This window comes from Setaria viridis, chromosome 2 (assembly GCF_005286985.2).
Source record: "Setaria viridis chromosome 2, Setaria_viridis_v4.0, whole genome shotgun sequence".
Lineage (NCBI taxonomy): Eukaryota > Viridiplantae > Streptophyta > Magnoliopsida > Poales > Poaceae > Setaria > Setaria viridis.
In genome coordinates, this window is record NC_048264.2 from 24,826,516 (window position 1) to 24,836,851 (window position 10,336).

General features: G+C 46.0%; 1 protein-coding gene across 1 annotated transcript; it reads right to left on the minus strand.

Annotated features, from left to right (window-relative positions):
- Window positions 1–1,686: 1,686 nt before the first annotated feature.
- On the minus strand, window positions 1,687–3,334 carry LOC117844188 (protein ALP1-like). Its single transcript, XM_072291956.1, has 3 exons — window positions 2,539–3,334; window positions 2,232–2,457; window positions 1,687–2,148 (listed from the first exon to the last, which is right to left on the minus strand). Exons 1-3 carry the CDS (start codon window positions 3,091–3,093, stop codon window positions 1,706–1,708), a joined length of 1,224 nt encoding a protein of 407 aa, XP_072148057.1. The 5' UTR covers window positions 3,094–3,334; the 3' UTR covers window positions 1,687–1,705.
- Between the last annotated feature and the right edge of the window lie 7,002 nt (window positions 3,335–10,336).

Consider the following 10,336-nt stretch of genomic DNA (forward strand, 5'->3'; position numbering starts at 1 on the left):
CATAGTCACTCACAAGCTCAAGGTCATGTGATGGTACCCATCTACTTTGAATTGGGCAAATAAGTTTATCATGATAGGCACAGGTTCATACCTTTGAACCAAACATATGCATCCATCAATTCAGAACATCTATGCAAGATGAAATAAAAATGCCATCACCAGCACTTGAACCACCAGGAAAGCTCAATTTACCAGAACAAAGACACGGCATCCATCACATTGACCAGGTGCAGGTGTTCATGTTTACACACCCAACAGATCCCTCCCAACCACCTCTACCAGATGGAACCATGTGGCCTATGCTATACAAAAATATTTGCAGCCTTGGAAATATTCCAAATGGTGTCTCTACCCTCACCATTAGTGGTTAGTGCTAACCCAAAATGTCAGACTATAGCATAGGCAAGCAAAATATCATATAATAGTCCTTAACCACCTAGAGGAAGTTAGATTGGCTCAGGTAGGTCCTAAGCCAAAGGATCCTATGGGCTTCACTCATCTGAACAAAGCATAGGCCTTCTGCTTTGTTCTTCAGCAAGTACACAAGTGCAAACATCAAGGCCTCCTGTGAGTACCCAGGACAGGACATGACACAACCATAAAAATCTGCATGGACCTTATTGTGCTGAGGAGCTTTCAGGGCATCTGCAACAGAGTCAACAGCAATAGTCATACCATGCATCAGCTGGTATTCTTCCTCACCCAACTTCCTCCTTTTACCACCTCTCCCTTCCTTATCATCAGAACTCTTAGAGGTGTCCAGCCCATTAGAGGCTACATTTTGCTTACCAGAATCACCCTCATTCCCATCTAAATTAATTGTCTCTGTTCTAACATCCCCCCCTCAAGGTGGCCAAGGTCAGTTGGTACACCTAAAGGTTCATTGGAACCCATGGCAAACCTACCAGTAGCCTGACTAGACCCAAAAATGGCCTCCATTTGGACATAGTTCTCAATTGGGGTGTTCAAGAACCTGGCATCACCAGGATGATCCTAGTTGGGCAAAAAGGTTGTGCAACAGTTAGAGAAAAGGGTAACTATTAACCATAACAGTGAGATATATTTAAGTTGTGGCCTAACCTTAGTGTGCCCTATCAGATGCTCCTCCTCAAGGACTATCATATGATGGTCCTCATTCCAGAGAGCACCACTGAGATCCTTGAGCCTAGCAATCTTAACCCACCTCTGCCTCCACTTGCGCAGGTGGTTATAAATTTGGTTGGTGGTAACATTGACTTCAGCAAAATCAGAAACCATCCTAGCAACTTGCCTAACATGCACTTCCTTGAAGCCTTTGTTAGTTTTGACCCCTTGCCCAACCAGATCATGAAACCTCCTAAGCATGAAGGCTGACTGAACACTGGTCCATTGCATTGGGCCCCCAGGCTGGGCTCCATTGGGTGGAGGGGCTGCCGGGTTCCCTTCCTCCACAGCAGCCACCCCACCCTCGGCCCCTGCCTCATTGACAACACCAACCACATCCTCACCCATCACAGCCATGTCCTAACCATCATACCATCACAAAAAGAAACACCAAAGCACTTAGAAATCAAACAAGAAAGTAAGTACTGCATGCAAATATCATACCAAGTTGTATTGTTCATGATTGCAGTTACACATCATAGCAAAGTACCAAGGTCTCAGAACATATTACAAATTCATCAATGCTACTTAACAGTACATGACCCCAAGTACTTAAGTGCAATTAAACTCTAGAAGATCCCCTATTCTGCCACATTTGTGCAGCCCATGCATCCCTTTGTTGTGCCCAGGTTCCATTATCAGGACTATGTTCTGGCTCAGGGAGGGTATCAGTGGAGTTAGGAGTCCAAGCAACTTCAGTGGGAACATGTTCATCTTGTCCATGCCTAAGTATCCAATTGTGCAGAATACAACAGGCAAGAACCAACTTAACTTGGGTTTTGTAAGGATGGAAAGGCTTGTTATCAAGGATTCTGAATCTATTCTTTAGAGCACCAAAGGCCCTCTCTACTGTCACCCTAAGAGAAGAATGCCTCAGGTTAAACAACTCTCTTTGATTTTGTGGCCTATTTGAACCAAACTCCCTCAAGTGGTACCATGTACCACGATATGGCGGCAGGAACCCAGGCCTGGCTGCATATCCAGCATCCACAAGATAGAATTTCCCTAGACAATGTAACAAATGGAGATGGTTTATCAGTTTAGTGTGTGCAAGTATTGTTGGCATGTGTGTATGTGAGTTATGGTACCTTGTGGGACTGTAAGACCATCTGCCCTTTCAAGAGCATCTGATAAAATCAGAGCATCATGTGCAGATCCCTCCCAACCAGCAAGCACATATGTGAACCTGAGATCAAAGTCCACTGCTGCCAGTACATTCTGAGTGATGGTGTGCTTCCTGCCTCTAAAGGCAGCTTGCATCTTCAAAGGCACTCTAGCTAAGACATGTGTCCCATCAATTGCTCCTATGCAATCCTAAAAATAAAAAGCCATATTAATAGGTTGCTACCATATGGGTAAGGTCAGTTGGTTTGCAATTAGGAAAGGGCCACCAACCTTGAAATATGGGTTCCATCTCCTGCTGCCAAGGATCCTAGGATGGACACTAATGGATGGTGGAACAATCAACTCATTTCTCAACTCACCAACTGCATACAAGACTTGATGAAAGAACCTACTGATAGTTTCAGGTGACCTCCTAAATGTCATGTTAATGACCCTGAACCTTTGGTTGTGTCCCACTACATGTAAGAATATTGCTACCTGTTCTTCAATAGTGGCATGGATGCTATCCACAACCAACTCTCTAGACCGAAACAGGTCACACAGTTGGAAAAAAGGTGCCCTTCTCATCCTTAGCAAGTTGACACAATGCACATCATCAGATTCATAAATGAATCTGAGGTTGCTATTCCTCTCTCTGTCCCTCTCTGCCATGGGACCATAGGTAATAGATCGAGCATCCTCACTTCTCCTTCTAAACCACAAGAAAAACCATGCAGCAACAGCAGCAACAAGAGCAGCCGCAGCCCGGCGCCTACCTTGCAAGTCCATGTCTAAGAATACAATGCAGTGTTCATTAGATCTCAGTATACAAGAACTTGGGGTCATGTTGTTAAGCAAGCAAACATTCTCAACTACATTTTATCCTAGACGTGGCTGCCACACCCGAAGGTGCTCCTCCGGCGGCAAGGAATCATCATCGACCTAGGCACTTTGCTCAGCTCAGTAGGGCGTGATTGGTTGCAAAGCAGTAAGGCATGATTCAAGGACACAAGAAATCAGATCGACAAATATACATGACAACCATAGAACCGCATAAGAACGAACATAGGGTTCATGAAAACCATAAATGCAGATGCAGAAACAACCTAGGGTTCATGAAAACCAACCAAGATATACCGTCGCAGAACCGGCGGAGGCACAGGGTGCCGCCGGAGGACCCCGACCCACATATAGGATGGTACAACAACCAAAAAAAAATCATATCGACCTCTACACATGTGAGAACCATAGATCTGCATCAGAAAAGTACCTAGGGTTCATCACAACCTTAAATCCACAAAAGGAGCGCACGGATCTGACAGAACAATAACCTAGGGTTCATCGACACCAACCAAAAAAATACGAATCGACAGATCAGCGGGGGAGAGGGAATGAAGCAGCGTAAAGAGGAGGGGGAGATGTACCGTCGCAGCACCGGCGGGGGCACAGGGCACCGCCGGAGTACCTCGAGCCACCGGCGAACCGAGATCGAACAGGAGGAGGGAGAGGAGAAGGCGCACCGGGAAGGAGGGGAGCGAAGAAAGTGGGCCGAGGATGGGAGGTCACCGTAACCTCCCGCGCCTTTAGCCCCGGTACCGCTCCATCTCCCACCCTCCGCCCAAATCTTCCCACCAGCATCGCTCCATCCTGGCTCACGAGCAAAGGAGCCCTCTGGGCGGACGAGGTGATGCGGGATGGAGTGGGGGAAACGAACGGGGGGTGCGCCGTTTCGGTTCCGGGAGAGCAACCGAACACGCGAGAGTGCACGGGACGCTTCGGGGTCATGCAGCGGACGGTGGGACGCGGGCAACCAATCACGCCCTAAGAATTACGTTCTAGTTAGAGACAAGCTATACAGAAGAGGCACATCATTAGGGGTGCTCATGAAGTGCATCTCACGGCAAGATGGCAAGGATATCCCGGAGGAGATACACAAAGGCATCTGCAGCAACCATGCATCCTCACCAACAATCATGGGCAAAGCTTTTAGATCAGGGTTCTATTAGCCTACAGCTTTCGCTGATGCCGAGGAACTAGTCCGACGATGTCAAGGGTGCCAATTCTTCGCCAAGCAACAACACGCCCCTGCCTACAAGCTGATCACGATACCACCGTCTTGGCCCTTCGCATGCTAAAGGCTTGACATGATTGGAACTTTACCAACTGCGCTGGAGGGTTCAACCGAGTTCTGGTGGCCATTGACAAGTTTACCAAGTGAATCAAGGTGAAGCCAGCCACATGGCCCAAAGCAGACAAAGTACTCGACTTCCTCAATGAGCTTGTTCATTGTTACAGCTTCCCCAATTACATAATCATGGACCTAGGTTCAAACTTCAACAACCATGGGTTCTGGGAATACTACGAGAACAGTGGATAGATGTCCGGTATGTCTCCATCGCTTATCTGTGGGCCAACGGCCAGGTTGAGCGCGCCAACGGGATGGTTCTGGACACTCTCAAGAAAAGGTTGCATGACATCTCCAATACCAAGTGAGGCAAGTGGTTCAAGGAGCTACCCAATATACTCTGGGGGCTACATACCCAGCCATGCAAGCCTACAGGGCAATCACCCTACTTCCTCATCTACGGATCTGAAGTCATGCTACCTGCTGATGTCATGTGGAAGTCTCGAATAGTCGAGCAATATGAAGAAGGTGCAGCACAAGAAACAAGGCGTCTAGATATTGATAGCCTCGAAGAAGCCTGCTGTGCAGCACTCGTTCAGTTTGCGAGATACCTCGAGGGGCTTCGCTGCTATCATGATCGAAACGTCAAAGAACGTTCGTTCAACATAGGCGACATGGTCCTTCATCGTATCCAGGACACCAAGAGGCTGCACCAGCTCAACTCACCATGGGAGGGGCCTTCCATCGTCTCTAAGGTCACTAGACCTGGATCATAGCAGCTACAATATCCCTCTGGTGAAGATGTCGACAACTCGTGGAACATCGAGCAACTCTATCGATTTTATCCTTAATTTAGAGTTACATATTCATGTAATCAGCCAATCATCCCTAGTTGTAGATTTACAATTCAATAAAGCAGTTATATTTTCATCATAATTCGACTACTTATTTCTGCCTCATCGCGGCTTACTAAAGCAAGTTCGCAATACTCCTGATGAGCTATTCAACTCCCTAGGCAAAATCACCCAATTGCGGTTTGTAATAATAAGTCTGCAAAAGTCTAACGAGCTATTCTGCTCCTTGGGCAAAATTGCTCAAATCACAGCTTGTAATAACAAGTCTGCAAAATTCTAATGAGCTATTCAACTTTCTAGGTAAAATTGTTCAATTGCGGCTTGTAATAACAAGTCTGCACAACTCTAACGAGCTATTCAGCTCCTTGGGCAAAATTTCCCAACTCGTAGCTTGTAATAACAAGTCTGTAAAATTCTAATGAGCTATTCGGCTCTTTGGGAAAAATTGTCCAATTGAGACTTGGAATAACAAGTCTGCACAACTCTAATGAGTTATCCAGCTCCTTGGGAAAAATTGTCCAATCACGGTTTGTAATAATAAGTCCCCAATATCACCATGAGCTATTCAGCACTCTGGGCCACATCACTACACCTCAGCTTGTAAAAACAAGTCTACATATCCTCAGGGGTTATTTAACTACCTGATCAACCACTATCTAGACAATTCTGTCTAGCCGCAGCTTGTAAGAACAAGCCTGTAGCTCCAGATTTTCATGAGCATATGTCGATACAACCCATAGAGGTTGTAAAAATACGAGCCCTATCTAAGAATTCTCGAAGAGACTACTCATCCAAATGTCAACTACCCAGATAGTATGAGTACTTGCACTCTCAAGATGGAGAGCTTGACTACAAATGGTCTATATCAGCATCTGATGAGGCTAACATTAGTAGCCTTTGTGCAAACAACTACATCAATTACATAAGTGCAACTCAGAATTGTTCGTAGCATGCACATAAACAAGTCTCAAAGCAATAAAAATTGCACAAAGACTTAGTTACTTTACATCACAGACATTACTACTTGTTCATTTACAATACTAATGTTTGTTTAAATGCAGAATTACTCAAGGTCTAGTTTGGCCACCTCTTTAGCAATTAGAGCCATCTCCTGCATGTACTGCTTAAAGGCTTCATCAGAGCAGTCGTTCGCCAGGCCTTCTGCAATGGGTGTCGAATTGGCTCCTGGTTAGAAGGACTTCATGAAGCTCAGCACTTGTTGGGAGATCAACTTCGCCATCTTCTGGATATAGCCGGTCACCTTGTCTGGCACGTCTTTGAGTATTTCTGCGAGAGGACGTGATTCCACACCTTCAACTAGAGGTTCTATCATATCTGCAATGGGCTGGGCGGCTTCACAAATTTTCTTCAAAGTGAACGAAGCAGTTTCCGCATCTGCCTCATGGTCCTTCAAAGTCTCCATGGCTCAAACCAAGTCAGCTTCGCCATCCTCGCACATTTTCTTCTCCTTCTCAAGGTGATTCTCCTATTTTTCCACGTGAAGAATGAGCTTGTCATGCTGGTTAGTCACATAGTAATAAGAGTTTTTCCAATTCGTGACCTACGCTTGGAGATCCTTCTTGGTCTTCTTCAAAGCTACACATTGATACACAACAAGGGTCAAAGACTACAAAGCAGAATTAGCACACACAAGTTGCAGGAGCAAATAATTACCTTTGACTTTCTGGCTCAAGGACCTTTTCTGTCCAACAAGGCGATTCTTTTGTTCAGTAATTTCCTGGATGCAATTGCGGTACTCGGCGGCCGTGCCATAAAAATTCATAAGCAGGTGCAGGGAGTACCCTTTTTTTGGCAAGCTCCGCCTCTAGCGCCTCCGCACAAAGTACCGTATCCCCATATGCTTCAAGCATCTGCGACTTGCGGCGGGAGCGCTCAATGATGTCCTGTAGCACAAAATCAGTGCTCATGTCAATTCATGAGCACAAATTTATCGATTATCTCCAACAAGACAAGGGCAAGAAGATATACCTGCATATAGTTGCCTAGGTGAAGATGCGATTCCGTCATCACTGACACCATTTCTAGGTTTAGTTACGGGCTGTCGATCAATTGGATGTCCTCCAGACGGATATTCTTATCAGCTCCAGACTTCACACGGATTTCTTCTTGCGACACCAAGGCATGACTAATTGATGGTCCAGCCGCGATAGCTTCCATCGCCATGGCTTCTAGAGCTGATGCCATTTCAATTTCTACAAATGGCTCGGGGACTACAGGAGAGGCCATGACGCTAGGAGTAGTCACTGGGCCCTTGGGAAATGGCTCAAGGGCTGGCACTTCAACACCCGCCATTGACTCGACCACCTTGTGCATTAATGCACCCACATTGGCTACAACAGTCAGTGTCGTTGTTGTCTCTTCAAGTTGCTCTTGAGTCATAGGGGTTGGCGGTGCCGGGGTGAGATCTTTGGCTGAGAGGCCAAGGCCATCAGAACTAGATTTTTTGCCAGGCCTTGACAATTCCATGTCCGAGGATTTCCTACAAAACCAAGAACTCACAAAGTTGAATAGCGAAGACAATGTGATACAATAAGTAGTTGCAGGAGTGCCAAGATTACTTGGATGATCTTTTCAGCTTTAATTTGGGCTCTCCCGTTAAGTGCACAGGCTTGATGCCCAGGGAGGGTACCTTGGGCGCGGTCTGTACATCTGCAATGGGGTCCTGACTAGCTTGCAGTACTCCCTCCGGTCCTTGAGTTGTTTTTCCATTAGCAGGGTCCACAACTTGACATGATGAATGGTCATCAGTAGCATCGTGAGGTGACGGACCGTCGTCAATCTCAATCACCTTATTGGTCACAGGTGACTTATCTTGAGCAGCCAAAGTAGCTGCCTTCTCCGCATCCGTCACCGGTTCGATCACCTGTGAACCACCAGCGTCATCTAGAGTGGACACGGTGGTGATATTGGACACACCTTTTAGGAGTATATGATACTTAGGATCTTATCCTTCCTCATAGGTAATTACCTTGGAAGGCACATCATCTTGAGTGACGAACTTCTTCACGACCCATTTCGCAACAATGGTCCTCTTCTTCTTCGGTGGTGGAGGGATCGCAGCTTCAAGCTCATCTATAGCTGAGCGCATCTTCAACCCGAAGGACGATCCAGCCTTAGCACATGGCCGAGCCTTGACTTCATATTGCTCTACAACATCAGAACTAGTGCCGCTAGAGGACTCAACTGCTTCCTCCTCCTGGTCATCACCCCTCATAACTTCTTATGTGAATACACGAGGAGCGGATTCACATGCATCTTCAGATCCGGGAGAAGGAGGAGCAGAGAAATATAAGGCAACATCTTCCTGCACAGAAAGACAAGTTAGCAGATCCGAAAACTTCAAATAGGTACTCAGGGGCTACGGCCACGGGTACTTACAGGCTTTGGCGGGAGTGAGGCACTGAATTCCTGTAAAATCGTGTAAAATCGTGAGGATCCCGCTCACATTCTTGAACATCCATTTGAGCCAAACCATGATTTCATACGTGTTGATTTCCTCAGGACAGAATTTGGATGGATCATTAAGGCCGGTATACTCGTAGCCATAATGGCATCGCTGTTGCAGAGGCTGGATGTGACGCTTCATAAAGCTAAAAGCTACTCCAATTCTAGTAAGTCCTTCCTGTTTCAACTAGGCAGTTCTGCCAATCAACTCAGGAAACTACAGGCAATCATCATGCTTTGGCTCATCAAACCACCGGTTGTTCCAAGAGGGATGGTGTCCTGAGAGTTTGGGTAGTTTTGGATCATGGTTGCCACTATAACACCATTTTCTTTCCACCCAGCATTGGAGTCTATTAGTTCGTAATCCAAATACTATATGCTCACTGTTTCTCGCATCTGAATCCCGGCGCCTCCAATCAAGAGGGTGTGATCTTTTGAAGGCTGCAGCTTGACACGGCAAAAACTTCTCAAATAACTGAAAGTGTGACCTAATTCCTAGAAAAGCTTCATAGAAGTGGATAAAAATGGTAGTATCGAAAATTCCATTGGGATTCAGATGAACTAATTCCAATTTGTAGTAATCAAAGAGACCCAGAAGAAATCGTAGATCGGCATCCCAAGACCTCGCTTGATGAAATGCAAAAAGGTTACCATCTCGTTTGGATATGATTCCAATGGGCAGGCATTTTCGAGGGCGGATCTCCACTGAATATAGCGCTGATCTTGCAATAGCTTTGTACTGACAAGAGCCTTGATGTCACCCTCAGTTGCTTTCGACTCCTTTTAGGCGCACACGGCGTTGGGCGGTGCAGTCTGATTGGTATTGTCGTACTTAGGCACGAGCAACTGAGGATCATTTCCCTTGCTGAATCTCTTTTTCTTCTTCTCACTCCCAGCGGGCTTCAAGGCATCGGTCTTCCTTCCCATCCTAGATGTCACGAGCATCTTCAGTCATATACATCGGGGGCTAAGTGGTCGGGGGGGAGGCACTAGCGTTCGGAGATCGAGCAGTGGTGGTGACGTTAGGGCTACAGTACAGAAGTTGGAAAGGCAAATGGCAAGGATAAAATAGAAGGGATAAACTTCCGTTATGTACAACAGTGGCACAATAAAAACTGTGCAAGTGAATGGTTTTTGATTTAAAGGATCCCCAAAATTCAGGAGACCTAATTGGTGGTTACTTTTATTTCAGTAAGAGATAAGATTATTTTCCAGAGATGGTCGTGTTGACCAAAGATTGACCCTTATACCCACCAAACTAGTCGGCTAAAGGTTCGGGGGCTGTGTGCCACGTGTCCATTGACAGAAAGTCTTTTGTTCGAGTTTTAAGGGAAAAGTAATGTAGATTACAGATTGACCCTCAATCTGATTCTTCGATTCAACCTAAGGCTCGAGGGCTATTCCGTATGGAGTGCAACTTCCCATGTAACAAATAAAGAGGAATATTACAAGTTCCAAAAGGGCTTGAGCACATTCTAGCCTCATGGCAGTTTTGGGCACCTTTGAAGATCTAACCAGATGAAGTACATTCATGGGTATCAAGAGTAGTTGGTGGAGACTTCAAAAGCACTCGTTTCTGCTGCATTTGGCTAAAAAGTACTCGGGGCTTGTCATACAAACAACTATGAGACCACTAGAAGATTTG

Excerpts from the sequence above, each read along its gene's own strand:
- LOC117844188 (XM_072291956.1), bottom strand. The coding sequence starts at position 3,093 with ATGACCCCAAGTTCTTGTATACTGAGATCTAATGAACACTGCATTGTA. Across the intron at positions 2,458-2,538 it reads GATGGAACCCATATTTCAAG|GATTGCATAGGAGCAATTGA; the intron begins GTTGGTGGCCCT and ends TTTTATTTTTAG. Across the intron at positions 2,149-2,231 it reads TGGTCTTACAGTCCCACAAG|GGAAATTCTATCTTGTGGAT; the intron begins GTACCATAACTC and ends TACATTGTCTAG.